This window comes from Lipomyces chichibuensis (genome assembly GCF_038497645.1).
Source record: "Lipomyces chichibuensis strain CBS 12929 unplaced genomic scaffold V1513scaffold_26, whole genome shotgun sequence".
Classification (NCBI taxonomy): domain Eukaryota; kingdom Fungi; phylum Ascomycota; class Lipomycetes; order Lipomycetales; family Lipomycetaceae; genus Lipomyces; species Lipomyces chichibuensis.
Window position 1 is genome coordinate 32,970 of NW_027117478.1, and position 22,356 is coordinate 55,325.

The 22,356-nt window shown below is 47.8% G+C and overlaps 9 protein-coding genes across 9 annotated transcripts; 4 read left to right on the forward strand and 5 right to left on the reverse strand.

Moving 5' to 3' along the window:
* Window positions 1-243: 243 nt before the first annotated feature.
* V1513DRAFT_426318 (chaperonin 10-like protein) lies at window positions 244-1,375 on the forward strand (the record flags this gene model as incomplete). Its single annotated transcript, XM_066896163.1, has 2 exons — window positions 244-318; window positions 371-1,375. The coding sequence occupies 2 exons, from the start codon at window positions 244-246 to the stop codon at window positions 1,373-1,375; spliced, it is 1,080 nt and encodes a 359-aa protein (XP_066752427.1).
* An 811-nt stretch (window positions 1,376-2,186) lies between these two features.
* On the reverse strand, window positions 2,187-3,076 carry V1513DRAFT_459497 (uncharacterized protein; the record flags this gene model as incomplete). The annotated part of the gene is made up of 2 exons (XM_066899767.1): window positions 2,187-2,764; window positions 2,857-3,076. The coding sequence occupies 2 exons, from the start codon at window positions 3,074-3,076 to the stop codon at window positions 2,187-2,189; spliced, it is 798 nt and encodes a 265-aa protein (XP_066752428.1).
* A 1,208-nt stretch (window positions 3,077-4,284) lies between these two features.
* On the reverse strand, window positions 4,285-6,064 carry V1513DRAFT_142957 (uncharacterized protein). Its single transcript, XM_066894219.1, has 2 exons — window positions 5,397-6,064; window positions 4,285-5,341 (listed from the first exon to the last, which is right to left on the reverse strand). Exons 1-2 carry the CDS (start codon window positions 5,916-5,918, stop codon window positions 4,613-4,615), a joined length of 1,251 nt encoding a protein of 416 aa, XP_066752429.1. The 5' UTR covers window positions 5,919-6,064; the 3' UTR covers window positions 4,285-4,612.
* Window positions 6,039-6,682, reverse strand: V1513DRAFT_448272 (uncharacterized protein). Its single transcript, XM_066898506.1, has one exon. It carries the CDS (start codon window positions 6,479-6,481, stop codon window positions 6,269-6,271), a length of 213 nt encoding a protein of 70 aa, XP_066752430.1. The 5' UTR covers window positions 6,482-6,682; the 3' UTR covers window positions 6,039-6,268.
* A 672-nt stretch (window positions 6,683-7,354) lies between these two features.
* V1513DRAFT_459499 (acyl transferase/acyl hydrolase/lysophospholipase) lies at window positions 7,355-8,524 on the reverse strand (the record flags this gene model as incomplete). The annotated part of the gene is made up of 1 exon (XM_066899768.1): window positions 7,355-8,524. One exon carries the CDS (start codon window positions 8,522-8,524, stop codon window positions 7,355-7,357), a length of 1,170 nt encoding a protein of 389 aa, XP_066752431.1.
* A 601-nt stretch (window positions 8,525-9,125) lies between these two features.
* V1513DRAFT_448277 (uncharacterized protein) lies at window positions 9,126-9,967 on the reverse strand. Its single transcript, XM_066898507.1, has 2 exons — window positions 9,691-9,967; window positions 9,126-9,638 (listed from the first exon to the last, which is right to left on the reverse strand). Exons 1-2 carry the CDS (start codon window positions 9,837-9,839, stop codon window positions 9,467-9,469), a joined length of 321 nt encoding a protein of 106 aa, XP_066752432.1. The 5' UTR covers window positions 9,840-9,967; the 3' UTR covers window positions 9,126-9,466.
* Window positions 9,968-13,136: 3,169 nt separating this feature from the next.
* Window positions 13,137-16,893, forward strand: V1513DRAFT_459500 (uncharacterized protein; the record flags this gene model as incomplete). The annotated part of the gene is made up of 4 exons (XM_066899769.1): window positions 13,137-13,392; window positions 13,446-13,543; window positions 13,597-15,108; window positions 15,160-16,893. 4 exons carry the CDS (start codon window positions 13,137-13,139, stop codon window positions 16,891-16,893), a joined length of 3,600 nt encoding a protein of 1,199 aa, XP_066752433.1.
* Window positions 16,894-17,371: 478 nt separating this feature from the next.
* V1513DRAFT_448286 (cytokine-induced anti-apoptosis inhibitor 1, Fe-S biogenesis-domain-containing protein) lies at window positions 17,372-18,808 on the forward strand. The gene has a single exon (XM_066898508.1). It carries the CDS (start codon window positions 17,468-17,470, stop codon window positions 18,380-18,382), a length of 915 nt encoding a protein of 304 aa, XP_066752434.1. The 5' UTR covers window positions 17,372-17,467; the 3' UTR covers window positions 18,383-18,808.
* A 133-nt stretch (window positions 18,809-18,941) lies between these two features.
* On the forward strand, window positions 18,942-22,246 carry V1513DRAFT_448288 (armadillo-type protein). The gene is made up of 6 exons (XM_066898509.1): window positions 18,942-19,209; window positions 19,284-19,540; window positions 19,632-19,883; window positions 19,945-20,171; window positions 20,228-21,044; window positions 21,093-22,246. Exons 2-6 carry the CDS (start codon window positions 19,412-19,414, stop codon window positions 22,053-22,055), a joined length of 2,388 nt encoding a protein of 795 aa, XP_066752435.1. The 5' UTR covers window positions 18,942-19,209; window positions 19,284-19,411; the 3' UTR covers window positions 22,056-22,246.
* Window positions 22,247-22,356: the final 110 nt, after the last annotated feature.

The following is a 22,356-nucleotide window of genomic DNA, read 5'->3' on the forward strand; positions in this document are numbered from 1 at the left end:
AAGTGAGTTCCTGTACTGTTATAACCAAAATAAAAGTAACGCCGCACATTGCCACGCACGAACACAACTCTGAAACCCTCGCCGACGCCGCTGATGTCAGTAGTGTAGGACAACTTGAATACATATATATATATATACATGTATATTCCCATACTTCCTTCCTGCAAAAGTTTTCTGTTCGTTCTTTTGCCCACTCAAATTCTTGATTTCTTTTAATAAGTCTACTGAAAGCTCACAATTACAATGGTATATCCGGATACTTTTGAGGGATTTGCGGTGCAGTCCGCTGAGACTTGGACGCAGCCTAAGCGCACTGAGGTACGTTTCTCACTGCTTGATCTGATTGACAGGCAAACTTACTATTCTATAGTATACTCCCCGTCCATTCGAGGACACCGATGTCGACATCAAAGTCATCGCCTGTGGTGTCTGCGGTTCAGATGTGCACACCGTAACTGGTGGGTGGGGCGCGTGCCCGTATCCCCTTGTCGTCGGACATGAAATCGTCGGCCACGTCGTCCGCGTCGGCTCCAAGGCTACCACCGGTCTCAGGGTCGGCGATCGTGTCGGCGTCGGCGCGCAAGCGTTCGCGTGCTTGCAGTGCCAGCAGTGCAAGAACGATAACGAGATTTACTGCAAGCACCAGTTAGATACGTACGGTGCCACTTTTCCCGGCGGATTCGTGAGCCAGGGTGGCTATGCGTCGCATGTGCGCGTGCATGTGTACTTTGTCTTTCCTATCCCGGATGCGTTGGAAACGAAATTGGTCGCGCCGATGCTGTGCGCTGGCGCTACAGCTTTCTCGCCGCTATACCGCAACGGCGCTGCCCCAGGCAAAAAGGTGGGCATTGTTGGAATCGGTGGAATTGGACACTTTGGCATTCTCTTCGGCAAGGCTCTCGGCGCAGAAGTCTGGGCTATTTCGCGATCAAACGCAAAGAAGGGAGATGCCTTGAAGTTGGGCGCCGACGGTTATATCGCTACTCAAGAGAAGGACTGGGCCGCACCGCACGCCATGACATTCGATTTGATTGTCAACTGTGCTAACTCGAGCAAGAACTTCAACCTTGATGATTACCTCTCGCTTCTCGACGTCAACGGCAAATTCATCAACGTCGGTTTGCCTGAAGGCGATGGGTTCCAGATTCATCCTTTTAAGATGTTGGGCAACGCCGCTGTTTTCGGATTCAGTCACATCGCATCACGAAAGGAGATTTTGTATATGTTGGAGTTGGCGGCGGAGAAGAGGATTAAGCCGTGGGTTGAGACCGTTCCAGTTGGTGAGGAAGGTTGCGGCACGGCTTTGAAGAGATGCCGTGACAATGATGTCAGGTATCGGTTTACCCTTGTTGATTACGAAAAGGCATTCAATTAGATTAGACTGTATTTGTATCAGTTGAAATAGTTAATTGAAGCGGCTTAAGTTCGAGAGTGTTCGGCCAGTAAATATTACACAAATTCAGCTTAATGCCAGCGCTCGTGGTATCCCAGCATCAAGTAGATGTTTGGCAAGCACTAGGGAACCGTCAGCTACAATCAACTAAGATGGCAATCAAACGAAAGTACTTTGGTTTCTGCTGCGGCTCCCTTGAGAAAGTGGTCGATTATTACAATGAATTATCGGACACGAATCACGTGATATTACTTAAATGAAAAGTTAAAGGAGAATGAATCATGGAGCTTATAATTTACCAATACAAACTGTTACTGACGAGAGAAATGTGTCCTACGAACGAACAAGAGCGAGCTGAAATGGTGGCCCACGTTCCGTACCGCAGTGCTGTCGGTAGTCTTCTTTAGGCGGCGTTGAACACGCGACCCGACATTGCTACCGCTCTTGGTACAGCACACTGGACGGCGGTGAAACATATTTTCCGCTATTTGAAAAGCACTTTACATCTCGGCCTAGTATATAGGCGTTCTCTTGAAACATCTTCGATCTTGTTACAAGGGTTTTGTGATGCCAACTGGGCAGGGGATCATGACACTAAACGATCCACCAGTGGATATGTGTTTAAGATCAACTCTGGTACTGTCACCTAGCAATCACAAAGACAAAAGTCTGTTGTACTCTCTACCGCTGAGGCAGAGTATTTGGCGTTAAGTGGTGCCGCTAAGGAGGCAATATATCTTCGCCATCTCCTCAAGGGAGTTGGGTTGTATTTCTATGGCAAATAATCCCACTTTCATGTGCGCCCCCTCAGTCTATCAATCAGCTCAAATAAATGAACACCAAAGGACAACAGCTCTGGACGGCCAAAAGATATCTCCGTAGTAAGTACGTGTGATGGAACGACATCAAAGAGCAGATTGATTGGCAGAATTAGCGGATCGCCAGTCACTTGTTGAGTATTGTTGTGATATGTCACGAGTTGCACCTTCTCTGCCGCAAATTGTCTCCCCGAGCGAGTCTCTCTTGGTGGAGGAGATGTAGCATGTTGCCATCGCTCAATTGTCAGAGTCGATGCTGCGATATTGAGAAAAATGAGTAGAACAACTTTCGTTCCTCCATTGGTTTTCTCCAGCCACAAACGGGCATCCCGCCGGAGTTGAAGCAATGACTGAGATACTCCAACTTCCACAATAAAAGATGGGAAGTCATTTCGGCCTTGTCTTGTTGCAGGTATGTAGGAAGCATCCTGCTCCTTACTGAGCTCATTTGAGAAATGATATCTTCCTGCACCTGTAGGGTGAAGTGTGGCTCGTGTTAATCCCAGTCTTACTCGTTCTTCAAGAAATATTTCTCCGAACATCCAAATCGCCGCTCGTGAGGGACTCCAGGCATCAATTTAACAATCGTCGTATTGTTCTCTTCATCAAGAAGCACCCTGAATCCCGGTAGCTCTCTTCGTAAACCAGAACTCTCCAACTTCAGCAGATCATCTTCGGTGAAGTTCAAGATGGCGAGATACTGTGGTCCATTGTCATTAATAAGAGCAGCAGCCCTTTCTTCAAGAAAATCTTTAAGAGAGTCGAAGTTTGTAAATTCATGTCGTGATGGACGCGATACATGATACGCACGGATCAGATTGCAGGAGCCTTCATCTGACGGGGTTGGACTTGGGGTCGCGAGCATTTTTGCACAACTGATGGATGACAACATGTCTAGAGAAGATGAAATGAGAGACTGGTTAGTTGAATATGAAATAAACTATTTCAGTGCGAGATAATAAGGATCTACCTGTGGACCGAGACTACGCACACGGTTTAAAATGATAAGGTAGACCAGGGAGCGCTAGAAAAGGAGATTCGTCACTGGGTGCGCCGCGTGCAAATGAGCCCTAGCCCTTGCCATTGATCTCTAGTGCGCCGGGCGCCAGTTGCCTAAAAGAGCAACCGATTCTGGCATCCCACTAACTAACTGACTGATGGTTTACTACCATTAGGACGGAGCTTAGCTAGGGATTTTGCTTATTCGTATTCGACGTCTTTAGCAAATCGTTATTCGCGATGGGTTAGGGTGCCTTTTGTCAGTGTTCGTATTCGATTCGTAATTATTAGAAATTTAAACTTTAATTGGCTGAGCGCAGATGCAAAGACAGTTATTAAAGATGGCGCGTCCGTGACGCGTGAAGTTGGCTGACCAACGCGCGCGTCACTGATAGGAGCCATGTTGGCTATCTAAACAGCCATTATACTTCTTCTAGGCGTCCACTCATACGTCCCATATTGTTTTCACTACACAAACTGACAGCCTTTCGCCATTAATCTTCAAAACTAACCGATATCCTCAATTTTTGAAGAAATGGATAATGATATTGAATGTCGGCAAGCGGCCTCAGCGCTCTCAAAGGATGGATTATCATCTCCTTAATGATTGCAGGGACGATGGAGCAGCGCCGGAAGACCGCATTGCTAAAAGATCTCGCTCAGATGAAGGACACAGCACTGTTGAGCCAATCACTCCTGACGACTCAGGTAGGTGACTTTCGGATTCTGTATAATCCCTTGGTCTGAATGTTGGAATTTACTGGTAGAATTGGGTGGTAGCCACAGAACAATATTTGGAGGTGAAGGTGCAACCTCAGGGCCAGTACGATGCGCCAAGTCGAGATCCAACATGACTATAAAATGCCAAAAGCCACTCCATCATATTGATCAAATTCCTCATGCGGACTTGTTTGACTTCCAATGGCCTCCCATCGTGAATATGTTGGTGTTCCACAGAGCATGTGGTGCCTTGGATTTACCAATAAACCATACCGTAATTCTGCCGTCCGAGAAACATTGACAGAGGTACGATAGTAATCCGTTTCTTGTTCGAGACCAGGTCGAGACCGGGTAGAAAGACCTTTACAGGAAATAATTCTCTAGAACTAGCCGGATTCATCCGTATTTTATAGATATGCTCCTCCGGCTAGTCGCCAGCAAGAGTACTAATCGCACCAATTTGGTCTTCTGCTTGTTTGTTAACAGAGCTAGCTTTTCCGTGCAATGTGCAGTTCTGGATTTGATGTCGCGTCTTAAACCGGTGTTGTACCAGCCCTGCTAAATTTACCCACCGCACAACGCATAACGGAAGGGGACAAGACAGATTCAACCGTTGGCGGCGCATAATAAGTGGCATTAAAAACATTATAACGTGCGCTATGCGCGTCTATTGTCAATTGCGTTAAGCAGCCATGCATTGTCTATAACTATTACCGGCACCTATTCTCATTGCATAAGTACCAGAAACCGAAAGATTGCCATCAGTATCGGCGTCCATCGTATCGTCAGTCTCGTCCATATTTAACCCGTCAAAGTCTTGCAAAGCCCTCAACTTTCTGTCAAGATATGAGGCACTAACTTGAAACCAATGATCTCCGTCCGCATTTCCATCATCAAAATCATCCTCATCCTGAAGAATTTTGCCTATCATTTCCGCTACACCACTATTGCGCAAAACAAGGCCAACAGCCAAGTGCACATTGCAAAGGAGAGATGAGGGCTTGGCAATCTCTTGACATTCGTGGCCAAAAAGAATCTCGTCACCGTCCGCATGATTCAACAGTTCGGTAGGCAGTAAGCGAGCTTCGACCAATCTTCTGATGAAGTACTTCTTATTTCGACATTCCAAGCTAAATCTAAAGTTTCCAAAATACTCATGAGTTGTTGGACTTAGTAATAGTGCATTAGATGGATCATTTATGTTGTCGCCTGCTAATAACGATTCCATATCTTGACCAGTAAAGATAGCAATCTTACGTCGTAAAGCAAGATTTTTAGAAGCACTGAAGGGGATGATATGAGCAGCTTCAAGAACCGCAGTCCCACCTGCAGGAAGTGGTGTAATATGCGCCGGTGCATCAAAATCCATGACGTATCCCACGGGGGAAAACCAGCCATCGCGCTCAATTAACTATATCAACGAGCATCAGAGGATTATTCCCGATCAGCAGCAAAATGATTTAAACCTTCTTTTTCAAGCCCTTTTGATTCCTAGAAGCTGTACTGACGACACTGGCTGGTGTAGGAGTCCGTCCTTTGGCCATGATTGGAATCAACAAGTCTCGGAAAAATGTCAACGTCCACTCCAGTAGCGCCTTCATTAGCTTCACGGATTGCTGAAACCGGATTGCAACGCTTTGCCAAGTTAGAGGTCTTATTGGAGAAGCTCCTTGCAAATTCGCAACTCTGGCAAATGACCGCGAAACAGATTGAAACGATCCACCGGCTGGTGCCAAAAACTGCGAGAGCTCCTCTATATTATCCACATCATTCAATAGATGCATCCAGAGATTACGTGAGAGTGATTCAGGATTGTGACCGTAATCGAGTAGCGCGAGAGCCAGCGGAATCACCTTTGTATGATAAGCCCCATAGCGCAGAATGTGATTGTGGTCAGTAACTGAATTATCAGATAGACGCAAGATAGCTTTCATAGTCTCGACTAACGTCTTCTGCTCAGAATCGATACGATGGGCACTTGACGACATCGATGGCGGGAGTTATAGTGCTGAAATGAAGGGAGATCGGACGGTCGTAATACTCATTATAACTGTAATGGTCAATTCAATCTAGAAGAGTAGAAGTCCCAAATGCGGCTGACAATGTATCTGTTCAACCCTAACCTAACTCCTCCGTCCCCGACTGTACTTTTCAGCATTTGGCACTAAACAAATTGAGGAAACATTCAGCCTTCCATACCAAGTCATATCTACACTTTCGATTAGTGACCTGAAGCGAACTCGCAACCGGACATCACCAAATATTCTTAACTAGTTATTCGTACATAGAGACACCTATAGTTATCCTTGACGTTCTTTGGTACCCGGGATAACGAAATTCACCGCAGGGTTAGTGATCTGATCACTAAATCGAGGTCTAGGTCGAGAAAATACTGAATAATATTAATAATAGTAGATTCTTTCAGATCAGTGAGTTTCCGCGAATTGGCTACAATGTTGCATTGCGACCGTTGACCGCGTTGTCGGCGAGCGAGCGTTGCACGACTAGCAGAGTATATCCGAGCAGCCTCGCGAATGCTTAGGCTTAGCATTTTGTTCCATATCCCTAAGGGCAAGAATTTATTTGGCCTAATGACCTTCGTCGCTTTTGTTTGGCTGTAGGCGGATTGCGGATATGGCGGATGGGGACATCGACATCCGCCAGGTCCCAAATTGGCGGATATTTTCCTAATCAGGAATAGGTTCAAGGTTCACTGTGTCGCCGAGAAGCGAATATCCACGGAATATTTAAGAGGTCCGCAAGAATATATTCTATCGCACTATCCGAATGATTAGAACTAGACTAAATTTCCTCGAATTTCCTCGGAGTTGTCAGGACTCCGGTAAGCCCCGTAGGTACTTACAGACTGCAGCGTTTAACTCAGCTAAGGTTACTATCTGCATTAAAAAAGGGAAATGAAAAGAAATGAAAAGAAATGAAACTAAATGAAAAACACTCTACGCCAGACAACGGATCGTACACACAAAAGTAACTCACGACAAGAAAAACACTCACTATTTTTAATATTATTTGTTGAGAGAGTCGTATTATTTTCTTGTTCGAGATGAAGGAACATATGTCCCGTTGCATTCTCGGATTGAACTTGCATTGTTTTCCCGATGCCTAATGCAGTACCCAAAAAGTTCCATCGCATTGTTGCATTGGTGGCAACGGGAGCAAGAACTTCACGTCGGCGGGTTGGCTGAATCTTGTTTTTCCCCACGGCGCGGCCCATCATAGGCGGCAACCTCAACTTCTGCATCGCAAGACGGAAGTGACCCGCAAGGTCGAGGTTTCGAATGGGAAAAAAAGTCGAGACGAAGCAGTAGGTCGACGGCGGCTCATCGATTGATGTCGAATTTATTCTTTCTGTATATTCGTTTTGGATGTAATAAAATTGATAGTATGTAGTATATTATTTTTTTTACAACGCCGCGACAATCGTATCCCAGGCAGTACCGGTCTTCATGGGATCACAAGTGACGATATCGTGCCCAACGGAAGTAATCAAGCTTCGCTTGACAAGTGCAGTCGTGACAGCACTTCCGGGACCAACTCCGATCCAGCGGTTGACACCCCAGTCCTCCACACGTCGCACGGACCGCACCCAATCGACGGGTTCCCAACATCCGGAAACAATGCTTTTCCTGATGTCGTCCGCGGTCGTGAGCTCCTGAGCGTCGGAGTTGCGCAAAAACCGCGCTGCTGGAGGCGGCGGCTGCGGCGGCATCGTCACCGCCGCAGTATTCACTGCATCTCGAAGACGGCTCTCGACGCCTCTGAGAAGACGGGAATGAAACGGGATGCGAACGGGAAGATTCGTGCTGCGACGCAGACCCATTTCTGCGGCAAGCTTGTTGAGAGCCGCGATGTGCCCGCTTAGCACTACTTGTCCCGGACTGTTCAAATTTGCGAGGTCGATGACTTGATCGGGAGCTAGTGTGCTGTCTGACCGCAGCTTTTGTTCGCAGTCACGCATACTTGCCGCGAATTCGGCAATGGGCTGCTTGATCGGGACAGCCAGCATGCCGTACTTGGATGGGGTGGAGATGTCTGTGTCGGAAATGACCTGCTCCATTGCAAGCCCACGCTGGCGAACGATCTTGAGAGCGTCGACGAGGTGTATCGCACCGGCGGCAGCGAACGCCGTGATTTGGCCCAGCGAATGCCCAAAATAGACAGTGTCGCCGCTGTTTAATCCCGCACACTGGTCGCGTAGAATCCGCCAGGTCATAATCGAGGAGAGCAAAATGCAGGGCTGGGCTATGGCGGTTCTGTGCACGAGTCGCTTATCATCATCACCGTCGTCGTCACCTTTGGTAGTTAATAATCGTATGATTGTGGGCAGTTCTGGGTCATCGTTCAATGCTTCGGAAAGCGCGTCAAGGCCATCGCGGGTGATGGTGGGGAAGTGGTGCAGGAGCGGAGCCAGCATCCCTTGGGATTCGGTTGCTTGGCCTGGGAAGAATACCGCCGTTGCTGTTGCTGTTGCTGCATACCGCACTGGGACTATCGTCTTGAATGGGTGTTCACGAAAGCGGAGGCGGTGGGAATGATGGGTCGTCGTCCGAGAGGAAAACCATATGTTTCGCATTGCGATTGCTGATGCAAGCTCTTTTGTGTACAAACAAATAAATAATTTGCTTAAGCCCAACGGGTTCATTCCGCTGTAGCGGTGGGGTGAGTTTAAGCCGCATGGCGATGCGCGGAGCTTCCAGGATTATGTCCTTCAGCTGTGAGCGACTGGGGAGTATATTGTCAAAATTATTATCAATTGTGACGAATAAAAGCCATAATGTGATTAGTCTTAGAGATATAGTATTGTATGCGTTTCGATCGAACGAATTGGCCAAAACGTCCATCTGCAGATGCCTCAAAACGCAGGCATATCCTCCCCCAATTCCGGCCCCCACATCCCATGCCCCCTTAAAGCAGCTCACAACCGCCGCGCTATATCGCGTCAACTGGAGGTTCAAGTCAGGTCACGACGAACGCCAGGATTCAATCCCAAGATGTCGATAGCGTGACCAGGTTTAGTGTCTGGCTGGCAAGAGTGGCGGAGGGCGGAGAAGGCGTCGAACACACATACACGTCACGGCTAATTGCATTTATTAAGTCTTTCTACTTGCAGTTGGAATGCGAACCACCGGGTTGGACGATGCAATGTCGACTGCGGAGAGATGCAATTTGGGTTCATGATATGCGTTCAAGCCATATATTGACACTTACTTAAATAGTAATAATAATAACAGTGTGTAGTGATGATAATATGCACATCGAACGACAAATATATATATATAAGCAAACATGTAAACAAGTAGTAAAGTATATCCAGGACCCAAGCCAAGCACCGCCGACCTATACCCCCAACGCATCCATTCCAACTTTCCAGATCATAACAATGTAAGCTCCAGCCCCGAACACCAGTGATTATATCCCACGCAATAAATGGACATATATATCTACAAATTCGTCACACATGTATGTACAACTACCTCAATACCCGGTGACAATGCAAAGGTAGGGTGGATACAATTCATTCCTCTTCTTCATCAAACACCTCTTCCTCGACTTCGTTGAACTTGGTGTCCCAGGATGGGCGTCTGATTACGCCATTGCCGCCATTGGAATTGGATCGGCGACGTTGGATTTGCGGATTGAAGTTGTAGTCCTCTTCCACGTCGGCTAGTTCGTCGCCCTCACGACCCCTTTAGATGTGTCAGTAGAGTCGCGATGAGTCATAGAAGAGTAGATACATACCAATTGCCTCTACCGGCTCCGTTCTTCTTTGCCTTGTACGGTGGTTGATCACCGTTCATGGAAGCCTTTCCCCAGAGACGAGGGACGTACTCTGCAATGGCTGCGGCGATGACGTGAGGGTTCGAGTTTGCGCGAGTAGTACGGGTCATTGTTGCTATTATGCAATTGAGTAATGTGCAATTGATATCTTGGTAAAAGAATATAGAAGTCAAGCTTAGTTGATTGTGTATATGTGTGATGGTGGCGATGGAGGGCAAGAGTGCGGTTTATATAAGATTGAAAGGGAGGGGGGGGGGGGATTCTTCGACGGGCTTCTGCGACCGACGCCGGGGATGGGAATGGCCAGATCGGGTCGTCAGTTTGGGGGCGGATGAGCTCAATAGATAGTAAATAACAAAGTTACGGGCGAGGAGGAGATGTCGACAGCGATCACACGACATCGCCCAACAGAGCTTAATTCATTGTCTTGCACCGCCTCCCCGCACTTCCCGGGTTTTCCCTGACCCTGCCCTGACCCTGCATGTGGCGTAACATCTCTGACGTCATTGTCTCCACTAACCTCCCAAAAGAGGACTCGGGCTTGTTGTCTACACGGGATTGGATAGCACGTCGTTTAAATAACCACAATTAAATGCACGAAGCAGCCACAATTGCAATTACAGTATTATCGCTTTATAGTAATATAGACAACAAACAAAATATGCACTGTAGATATCACACTCTGAAGGTATTCATGGAAGATGCAGCACTCACACCACGAGATATGATGAGTGAATTACTGCACATCACGTCGGCACCACCCCTTTCAGTACATAAACATTTATGGAAAGCCACGTAGGCCTGTATTTATTTACTCATTTCGAACCAGATTGCGTGTGAAGTTATGAAGGCTGGGCCTTTGATAAGAACTTTTGAGTGATTTTATCCCCCCCCCCCCCGCCGGATCGAAATTACGCATATTCAATAATTATGGCGGGGCTTGACATCAGACAAGTCGCACCAGATCACGTCAGAGTGGTACAGACTAGACATATTCATAGTCACAGTCACAGTCACAGTCACAATCCAGTCACAGTCACAATGAGGGGTCGTCGAGCATCTTCATCGTCTGTTCTCAATTCTTCGCCTTCGCTGCAATTGAGTTTGTCACACCATTTTATCCATTTGTCGCAAGAGAGCACATCAATCGGTAGATTTGTCTGTTGTAGCTGCTATTATTTTCAGTTGTAGCTGCTATTATGTTATTTACTATCAATACTGTCTATAAGTTATATCGCTCTAAATGCCATCAACCAACCTCTGATTGATCTAGCTATTATTAAAACTGCTGACCAGATGTGGCCTTGGCACTCACTCTCCCGCAGTAACCCTAACCGGGTTTCGAGTGTCAAGAAAAAGTACGAACCACTTGATAAATGTAAGCATGACTAATAGCGTAGCTGTGTCGTGGTGTTTTGCCATCTTTGGCAGAACTCTATAGCGGTTTTTGTGCGTACCACATTTGTGTATGATGACTCGGCTAACCTACTGGATGCTTTTTTGTGCGCGACATCTCCATCAACTCGCAACCGGTATAATATATGTGCCGAGTGCGAGAAATGCTACCGGGCAGAGAGCAGATGGAAATTATGCGACGCATATGCAATGTGAGGATGGAGAGAATTTACATATTCTGCAAACATGACTATCGCAAAACATATGTTGAGCCGTACATTCTTCCGTCTTTCGATTCTCTCATTCTTGTCATGCGCTCCCGAGCTTAGCCCTGATGTCTATTCTGTCTTTGAGTACTTTCTTCGATGTCACGAAGCCTGCAGTCATCATTCAGCCATATAAATACACAATAAAATATGTTATGATACCCCATATAGCCATTATCCAAAAAAAAATTAATGATGACCTTCCCGACCACCACATTCGTGTCCATTGCCCTCGTTGTATGCGTCTAACGGCATGCGAACTAGCTAGATGTGGTAAGACGTTACCCTTACCCGATGAACTCTTGCAACCTCCAACCGGGCCATTTGTGAATAGAATCGGCGCAAGGTGATAGACCTGGAGTGTACACAAATAACACCAATCGGAACGAATCGGCTGCTGTAAATTGAAGAAACTGAGCTAATAACCGTGAGAATATGCTTAAATTGATCCGTGGTATGGCAACCGGGACTATGACACAATGATATTGGATAGGGGAAACTATACACTACAAGTCAAAATTGTACACCAGAAATATAGCTAGTAGCTAAGTTTTCTTCGCTTGCAAACATCAACTTAGAAATAATTTGGCCCTTGTAGTATTAAATGCATAGCGGCTCAAGGCTGCAAGCTAGGTGCAGGTTCTGACCGTCTGTCACTTTAACCATTCGGCTGGCCACTTTTGACAACCTTGCTTGAGCCATTACGATTGTAGAGTTTTTACCCTATCTCTATTTTATACCGTCTTCAATAATATACGTCGCCGGAGATGGAATCGTTTGGTATTGGCCCGACTTCGACTGAGTTAACCTTGCTGGGTTCGCTGTTGGGACCGGTGCCCAGCGAAGATTAAACGGCTTCACTATCCTGGTTGAAATATATCTACCTCTCTCACTGCACTAAGCACGTAATATAGCTACCAAAATAACATTATATAGTAAATGCCGGCCACCGGCAAGCAGGTTTGCCGGCACCCCGGTGAGGCGTGGCGACAACGGCGTCCACCTGGTCTACCATACTAACTATTACAAGTTCCACGCGTCACGGGCCGCTTCGTAATTGTCATCGCCAACCACCATCTTGCTACTCTTCCAACTGACAGGCAATAAAAGGCTGCATTTCTGCTGCATTCCCTCTCTAGATTTGTCGCAATGGACGGTGCTCACCGCTCGCCTCCGTCGGCGCCATTGTCCCCGGCTCCTGATCAGCGCAAACAGCAGCACCTATCGTCACCATCGCCCTTGCTGTCTTCAAGCATCACCTCGGACGCGGCACCAAGCAGACGCTCACTTCTCTCGTACTCGACACATCTCCCATCACCAGCCAGAGTGGTTCGGGCTGTGCGGGGCCGCGCCGTCTCACCCATTACCCCAGTCGAATCATCCCCTGATCGCGAAGACGACGTTTCTACACCCGACCTGGCCAAAACAGAGGTAGGCGCGCATAGGGGCCGCTCGCAAATCCGCTCGCGGTCTACTTCCCGCACACCGAAACGCGCGGCGTCCGTCGATGTTGCGCGGCCATACGCGCTCGGTCGGTCGTTCTTTGCCGTCATCTCTGCGACCTCGCGAGCGAAATTCAACAGATTGGTCGCCGGCGACGACGACGATACTGATATCGAAGCGCCAGAGCTTGATGAGGATGAAAATTTCGACGATGATCAGAATAGCGGTGATGAAAACGTCTCTGAGGCCGCAACTGGCAAGTCCATGCCGCTTGCATCGTCGTTTCTGTTGAACAACCACGCGATGGAGGATGACGAGGATAGTGAGAGCTTGAGAAAGTCGCGGTATGTTTTCACATCGTCGCTCGAACCGATCAAGTCGGCCGGGTCGCTTGCATCCACGACGACGATCAGGCCCGCAGGTGATAAACCAGAGGATACTGCCTCGGCTAATGACGATGCTGGAGAGCAGGATTCTGTGGACGCCAGCAAGTCGAGTTTGCTGGCGGACAAGCTCATGAAAGTGTTTGGATTTTTGAATAAAGAGGATGTTATTGCTGGTACAAACATTTCGTCATGCTCATCTTTGCCAGAGACAGACTAACGTGCTTAGAATATCCGTGTTATCTGCTTAAGAGCATTCTCCTATCCGGCCACATGTTTATCACTGAGAAACATATCTCTTTCTTTGCTTATATTCCCCGCAAGACAGTACGTGCAAGTTTGTATACATTGATAGGTGACTTGTGGTTGAACTTTCATAGCACACCACCTTCAGATCCGGCACGCTTGCTCGTAAAGCTCGCACGACTGGCCGGTACTCACGGTTCTGGTGCGTAATCAAGGACAATGTTTTCTCATACTTCAACTCAGCTTCCGATGTCTACTTCCCCGTCGGCACAATCGACCTGCGGTACGCAATCAGTGTCGAATTGACCGATCCCAACCTCACACTCGCCCATGCCGGCACTGATCCTGTCGCTTTCGTCCTCACAACTCAGACCAAGAAATACCAGTTCAGAGCAGACTCCTACATCGGCGCGCAAGAGTGGGTCAAATCTTTACGCCGCGCGATTTTCCGATCACATAACGATGGGGATTCAGTCAAAATTGTGCTGCCGTCCGAAAACATCCTTGATATCGAAGAGAGTCCTGTCCTCGAGTGCGCAAACACGATTAAGATCAAGGTGGTCGACGTGGACCAGGGAGATACCTACGCCATTGATGACTACTTCTTCTCGTTTTTCAACAATGGTAGTCAAGCATTTAAAGACCTACGGGAGGCAGTCAAGTTCAATACACTTTCTGACTTGCCGTCACCTACCGAGGGAGATGAAGTAGCAAGTGAGCCAGATCTGGATGAGGATATTAGCCAATCGGTACTTTTCTCTCCTCGCGAGGCTATCAGAGACACCACAGAGTCACGCGTTAAGCCCGCCCCGGTGCGACATTCCGCACCCTTTCTGGCCTCGCTGGATCTTCACATGTCGAGCTCCAAGCGCGGGAGCTCTCGCTCCCGTTCGAACAACCGTAGTTCGCGATCCGTCACTCCTACAGGAATTCGTCGTACAAAAACACCAGAACTCCCCATCGAAGATTATGAACACAAGCCAGACAGTCATTCGACACCTCCGCATTCACCACGGAAAGCTCGTGGACGTCGTCTCAGCGGCGTTGCAGAGAACTCGTTGCTTCGAGCAGCCAGTCCGCTTCGGGCGATCACACAATTTCATGGCAAAGTGAAGGACTTCATCGCGCCTAGCTCACCATCCGCAGTGGCGTCCGCTCCGTCTTTACCGTCGCGCGCGCATTTATCACCGGATGGTACTTCAACTGATACCTCTGAAGAACTTGTCGAAGTGGGCTCCGGCGTGTCATCGCCATCACAAAGTCAATTCCTCGCACATCAAACTCGTGGTCCTCACGAAGGATGGTCGGACTGGGTTCGCAAAGGTGGCCGCAAAGTGCAAAGTCTCCTACCCAACGTACCTTCTGGTTACGTCGAGAAAGTCACAGAAATGTGGGTCGGTTCGTCAAAACACTTTGATGGCCGGACGATGCCGGAGGAGCATGAGCGTGATCCTGAGGAGATCGCCGCGGACGTCGAGAAAGAGAGTTCGGAGCGGTTTAGGGCGCATTTTGCCTTGCCCGATGACGAGAAGCTGGTCGCAAGTTTTTATGGCTATTTGCATCGCGTGATACCGCTGTACGGAAAGATATATCTTGGAAAGGTGCATCTCTGTTTCCGCAGCTTACTTCCGGGGACAAAGACTAAGGTAAGGAGCTTGCTCCGTGTGACTAGTTGCTGTGTGCTGACAAATTTACAGATGGTACTGCCGCACGAGGACATTGAGAACGTGGACAAGGAGCGTGGGTTCAGGTTCGGATACTCCGGCCTCGTAGTTGTTGTCCATGGCCATGAAGAAATTTTCTTTGAGTTCAGGTCGTCCGACATGAGAGACGATTGCACGGTAACACTCCTGCGACAACTCGACCACTTCCGCAATAGTCCGAACTTGGCGTCGAGTCCAGGACTGCGGCCAGAAGAAAGCGCGTTGATCAAGTCCCGTCGACCGGTGCACGTCGTGCCTCGGATGGTCCGCTCACAGGATATTTTTGAAAGCACACCAGTGATTTTCGATTCTTCCCAGTCCTCCTTACTCACGTATAAGCCGGCCGAGAAATTGAGATTCACTTGCTTGACAATTGGATCGCGCGGTGACGTGCAGCCGTACATTGCTCTCGCGCGAGGGTTGATGGCGGACGGACATACCGTGCGGATCGCAACACATGCCGAATTCAAAGACTGGATCGAGAGTTTTGGCATCGAATTCCGTCAAGTGGCAGGTGATCCTGCGGAGCTGATGCGGCTTAGCGTCGAGCACGGCATGTTCACATACGGTTTTCTCAAGGAAGCGGCGTCAAAGTTCAGAGGATGGATTACCGAGCTGTTAGAGACATCGTGGATAGCTTGCCAAGATACCGACGTCTTGATCGAGTCCCCGTCCGCGATGGCGGGGATCCACGTCGCCGAAGCCCTGCAAATTCCATATTTCCGAGCTTTCACAATGCCGTGGACACGGACTCGCGCCTACCCACACGCATTCGCTGTTCCAGAGCAGAAAATGGGAGGATCGTATAACTATATCACCTACGTCATGTTTGAAAACGTTTTTTGGAAAGGAATTTCGGGACAAGTGAATAAGTGGCGCTCGACCAGATTACGACTCCCACGCACGAACTTGGATAAAATGCAGCCCCAGAAAGTTCCGTTTTTGTACAACTTCTCGCCGACGGTAGTGCCGCCGCCGCTGGATTACTCCGACTGGATTAAAGTTACCGGATACTGGTTCCTAAATGAGAGTAAGCTCGACAAGGACTTTCTCCCAAACGCCGAGCTCGTGGAGTTCATACACACGGCGCGTCGTGATAACAAGAAGTTAGTGTACATCGGCTTTGGCTCTATCGTTGTGGCGGATCCGAAGCAACTTACGCAGGCGGTTTTGGATTCAGTTTTACAAGCTGATGTCCGATGCATTTTGTCTAAAGGCTGGAGCGATCGCTTGGGATCGAGCGACGCGGACAAGGTCGAGATTCCGTTGCCGGACTCAGTGTTTCAAATTAAATCGGCTCCGCATGATTGGTTGTTCCCGCAGCTTGACGCGGCAGTTCATCACGGCGGCGCTGGCACTACCGGCGCGTCTTTGCGTGCAGGCATTCCTACCGTTATTAAGCCCTTTTTCGGCGACCAATTCTTCTACGCGAACAGAGTCGAAGATCTCGGTGCCGGTCTTCATCTAAAGAAACTAACCGTGAGACACTTTGCGAAGGTGCTATGGGAGGCTACACATAACGAGCGGATTATTTCAAAAGCACGGCTCATCGGCAAGCAAATCCAGCAAGAAGACGGCGTTGGGGTCGCTGTCAAGACTATATATCGCGATTTGGACTATGCCAAGAGCGTGATTATGCATAATAGTAGTAAGAAGGGCGAACTGGACGAGAAAGACGAGAGCTGGTATATCGTCGAGAAAACTGCGGTCTCCCCTGTTCCTGCGTGATTTGGCTTATAATTAGAAAATATTACATGCAAAATAGTATTTTGAAATTCAGGGGCGTTTGCATCGGTTTGATTTGCTTGGATATCTTGGTCTCTTCCCGTCTAATGCTTAATTTTTGCTTGTTGGATTTGTATTCGCAGGGACGTTTTATGACTCGAGATGGAAATGTAATACTAGCTTGGAGAGGCTTCCCAATAGAGGTAACAGAAATAGTGGTCATGAATCTAGCTCATTAAATTCATTCCTAATGTTAATAAATAATTTATCACTATTAACTCGTTAAATTTGTATCTTTTTTAATGAACTTTATAGATAATGACTAATACAATTCCGAATGAAAACTTCTATCGTTCATCGTTAACTGGGCACCAAACATCGTCACCGACATCGGCCAGAATTGAACCCTAACCCCAAGCATTGCTGTGGCGCGTGCTCTGATTACAAACATCTCACTTTTTTCACTTTCTCTACCTTGGCATTCATATTTTACGCCTTGTCCCCACCTCAACAACTCTTACCACGGTTATATCGAACATAGTATATTTGTATTGGATATCATTAATCTGAGAATATAATGCCATCGTTACTACTAACTCACCCGTCACTCTCGTCCGACCCAGTTCGGGTGTCGCAGATCACCGCCACACTCCCTCACCCTGTTGCTCACCAAATGCTCGACCGACTATCGACTGGTGCCGTCTCATTGCCAAAGTCACATTACTCGCTGATACGAGTAGCTCCATCGGGCACTCTCCTCCCACCGACAGTTGTTGCACTGTTAGCTGAGGCTGTCGTCCCAACAGGCAAGATCGATGGCGTCGCGCAGTCGCAGAACATGGACGCCATTATGAACGGATTTTTAGTCGCAGGCGAAGGCGAAGAAACGGTTTGGACCCGACCCGACGTTCAGAAGGTTGTTCTCCTTAAGAGGAGGACTCCTGCTGACAAGCAGGCTTCCTCAATCGGCCTTTTCAGCAAGAATGCTACATCCTCTGCTTCGTCTCCCGCTCTGTCGGCAGCGTCTAGCACGCCGTCTTCTGCGGCGTCGTCTGTGTCGTCGCCGAAGCGGTCAGAGACTTGGACGATCGGGGTTGATGACGGTCTGTCATTCGAAGATGTCGACGAGGACGACTTAATCGACGAAGATACTCTACTGGATGGAGACCTCCCCAGCGCCCTCCAAATCCCAATCGCGTGTCAACCAACCGGCAAGCGACGCAGGAAAGCGTGCAAGGATTGTACGTGCGGTCTCAAAGAACTCGAACTTCAGGAACAAGAGTCGCGAAGCGTGAACCAGAGTAAGGTCTTCGCGCTCTCGCTTGACGACACAGCGGAAATCGACTTCACAGTGCCTGGCAAGACGGGATCTTGTGGTAATTGCTCGCTTGGTGACGCGTTCCGGTGCGATGGCTGTCCGTATCTCGGATTGCCCCCTTTTAAGGAAGGTGAAGTCGTCAACTTGGATGCGTTGAGTGCAGATGATTTTTAAGTCGTTGCAATACTGGACTTGAGTCGTAGCAATAATTTGGGAGCGTGTGCGAGTATGTTTAGAAATCGGTTTGTTACGCTATGGATATTGGCTTTTGGTATGGTGCAGGGGTTCTCTGTTGTTGATTCCGTCATAATTTCGCGTATAGTTTAGTTATTTAGAGGGTTTATATCTGTAGATTGAGTCGGTACAGGCTTTGACAAATTGGTTTGTGGAGGAAACGTGTGTAAATTGTCTTGGTTTGTTTATCACTATATCTCGTATTTAACAATACTGAACTATCGGATGTACTGATGTACAGGCATTAATGTAGTTTCTAGTCGTCACTCTTTGAATAGAGAATCAACGAAACACTGGTTGGTCTTGGAAGGCGATCACATGTCAGTTTCCAGCTTTTGTTATAGCCTATTTATGGTTTTACCTATATTAATTAAACGCATATTGCTTTAAAAGATTCGTTATTAGTACCAATTATGTTGTACGGTGTGAGCAAAAAGTGCGGGTTGATAACGTTTAAAGCCTCAGCAAACCAGGGGTGAACGGCGCAACGCCTCATCAATCTAGAATGGGTTCGCCGCCGTCTGATGAACTTGGCACTTATTTTACCTATCTCGTGTGCTCAGTTTGGTCCTATTATCCGTCAATCTTTACCTAGATCGTCGGTATTTGCCAGCAAGGTCTCCAGAATATTGATCTTTCGCACTAAAATTTACTATTTCTGAGCGGAACAATAGTGTGGGAACGTAAGCAGATATACTCAGGATTCTCTTAACGACCCGAGAAGTCGATGAAACAGTGACAGGTGAACACAAATATCTGGATATAAGGTATAGGACATTGACTATTATGGTCTGTAATATGCTACAGGCTCTTGCTGCAGAATTCTGATTCCAAAATTTAGTTCTCGCCGGTCGCTTCGTTATCGACCAGCCAACTTGACAACGCCAAACTCCTTAGACGCTCTCATTAGAAGTGTTTCGCTGGCTTGTCTCTATAGACTCAATTTATAATAAAAAGGGGAATTGTGAAATGGACTTTTTAAAATCCGCGATTACGTCGATAGCCGCGAAGGCCAATTCTGCGTTTCCATATAGCTCGGGCGAGAAAGTGGAGTTCCGAAATGATACTATTTGGAACATATACCACGGCACCCGACGGGTGAGTCACGCATATTATCTGCATTGCCGTATTAGTGAATTTGCGGGTATGTCAATTCGCAGAAAGGTACATGCTAATGATACTTGCTCAGAGCGATAACACTCCATGCACAATCTTCGAGTTCGATATTAATGCCCAGCGGAGCAGACTCACCCTAGCACGCAACGCGACGAAGAAATTGCGCACATTAAAATTCCCTGGAGTTATTAAGGTGCTGGACACACATGAGTCCGACAGCTTTATTTACATTGCGGCAGAGCATGTTGTTCCGCTTGACGTGGCGATTCAGAACCGTGAGGTGTTGAATGATGAGGTTATTAAATGGGGCCTCTATTCCATTGCGGTATATATGCCTTTCAGTTGTTTTGATGAGCTGTGAAATGATGTGCTAACGGAGATCACAGAATACAGTTAAGTTTATTAATGTCGATGCGTCGTCTATCCATGGGAATATCCGGCGGTCTTCGATATTCATTACAGATAGCGGAGAATGGAAATTGTCGGGGTTCGAGGTGCTTACATCCACGAAGGACGAGGATCCTGTTATTTATACGTTCGGAGGGCTTGTTCCGGAAGCTGGGCGGTATGCATCGCCAGAGGTGGCCAAAAGTGGGTGGGACATTTTGAAGAAGTACGTTGATTTAGAACTTGATGACTGTGCATGTGAGCGTGAACTAAACGAGCTAGACAACCGCATGATTTACTTGACTCGTGGCTATTCGGAGCGCTGATTTTCGAAGCTTTCAATGGTATATTCACAACTTCTGATCAATTACAATCATCGATGCGCAAACAAATTCCGCCAGACCTATTTGGTCCATTCAAGAAATTGGTGCAACAAGTTCCTCGGCAACGAGCGAGTGTAAAGCAATTTGTTGAGGTAGGACGAGATAGCAGCAAAGCTACGCCTGGCGGCGGATTCTTTAGAACCGATATGATCGCGTTGTCGGAGAGCGTTGACAACTTGAGCGTACAAAGCGAATATGAACGAGAAGCGTTTTTGAAAGAGCTCCAGCGGGTGCGGGAGAAATTTCCGCCAAATTATCTGCGGCTGAAGGTGCTCCCAGAACTTGTCAAGTGTTTTGAGTTTGGCGGAGGTGGCCCAAAGGTTTTGGTGGTCATGCTGGATATCTCGCAACACATGTCGCCGGAGGAATTTCAGGTTGCAGTAGCTCCCACTATTGTTAAAATGTTTTCATCGCCCGATCGAGCCATCCGGCTTGCATTGCTAGAATCGTTACCAAAGTTCATTGAATTCCTGCCGAACAAAGTCGTGAATGAGAAAGTGTTCCCGGATATGCTCACAGGATTTACGGATGTAGCGCCAGCTGTGCGTGAGCAGACTGTGAAGGCAGTATTGGTTATTATCTCTAAATTAAGCGACCGGAATATCAACAATGATTTACTGCGGCATCTGGCAAAGACTCAGAACGACGAACAACCAGGAATCCGGACGAACACTACAATCTGTTTGGGAAAGATCGCGCATAATTTGGGACCCCATGTAAGAACCCTGATTTGCCGATTTGTGTGACTTCGTGCTAATGACTAGACGCGATCGAGGGTGTTGATTACTGCTTTTACGAGGTCACTTAGAGACCCATTTGTGCACGCGCGGAATGCCGCCCTGATGGCGTTGGCTGTTACGGTTGATGTATTCTCGCCAGAGGATTGCAGCAACAAGTTACTACCCCAAATATGTCCCTCTCTTCTGGACCGCGAGAAAATTATTCGCACGCAGGCACACAAAACACTCGAAGCGTACCTAGCCAAAGTATACGCGCATGCTGCAACCATTCCGGAGGCCGGGTCAGCACAACCTCTTAATTCTGCGCCGGCCTCTCTGGCTGGTACTCCGAAGCCACCGGAAAGTGCTGCTCAGACTGCTGGCGACTCGTCCTGGGCTGGGTGGGCAATTAGCGGTTTTACGAAGCGATTGGGAGTTGAGGATGAGCCCCAGAATAACGGCGTTCCGTCATTGACGACAACGTCGGAGAGGCAGTCCACGGATTCGTCATTGTCGAGCGCCAACGCAACTAAGTCTGTTGGAAATATTTCAAGTCCGGCGTTGTCTGTTACTAGACCATCATCGGCGTCATCATCGCTGGGCTTCGGAACTGCTGGTGGGGCGGCCAAATTCGAGCCTGTCGAGGATGACGACGATTTTGGCTGGGGCGGATTTGACGACGACAAGAGCAGCCCCGCAGCGAATGGACACAATGTTGTTCCTACTGAGGAAGATGATTGGGCAGCATTCGACGAGCCTACGCGGAGTGCCAGCACTCCTGCTAGACCTGCCGCCAAAGCGATTCCAGCTGTTAGAACAGTGCATGTCTCATCGGCCCGATCTCCGCCTACAAAGACAACGTCAACGTCGCGATCAACAACTGGAGCTAAGAAACCGATGGTAGCAAAATCCCATTCTATTGCCGCCCACAAGGAACAGAAGAAGAAGGAATCATTGTTTGCGGATACAGGTGCAAATGACGATGATGGATGGGGCGATGGGTGGTAGATCAGTAATTGAAATATTTTGCATGTGGAGTGTACGTTGAATTGATGAGCTGTTACGAAATTTTGTGGTTAATACTGTGGTTTTGGTTTTTTATATTTCCTAATGTATAATTTCTTGTGAATGTGGGTGTTGGCTTTAAGGAATATAGTGCGTTGCTAGTATATAATAGACTCTGCCTTTTCGGGACGCCACATTAAGTTTTAGGTCAAGCTGTAAACAAACTGTCTATATCGGGTTCCTGTCCCAATATCGGTTCAATTTAAAATTGCATATTCAGGCCAATGAACGGCATTAATGCATG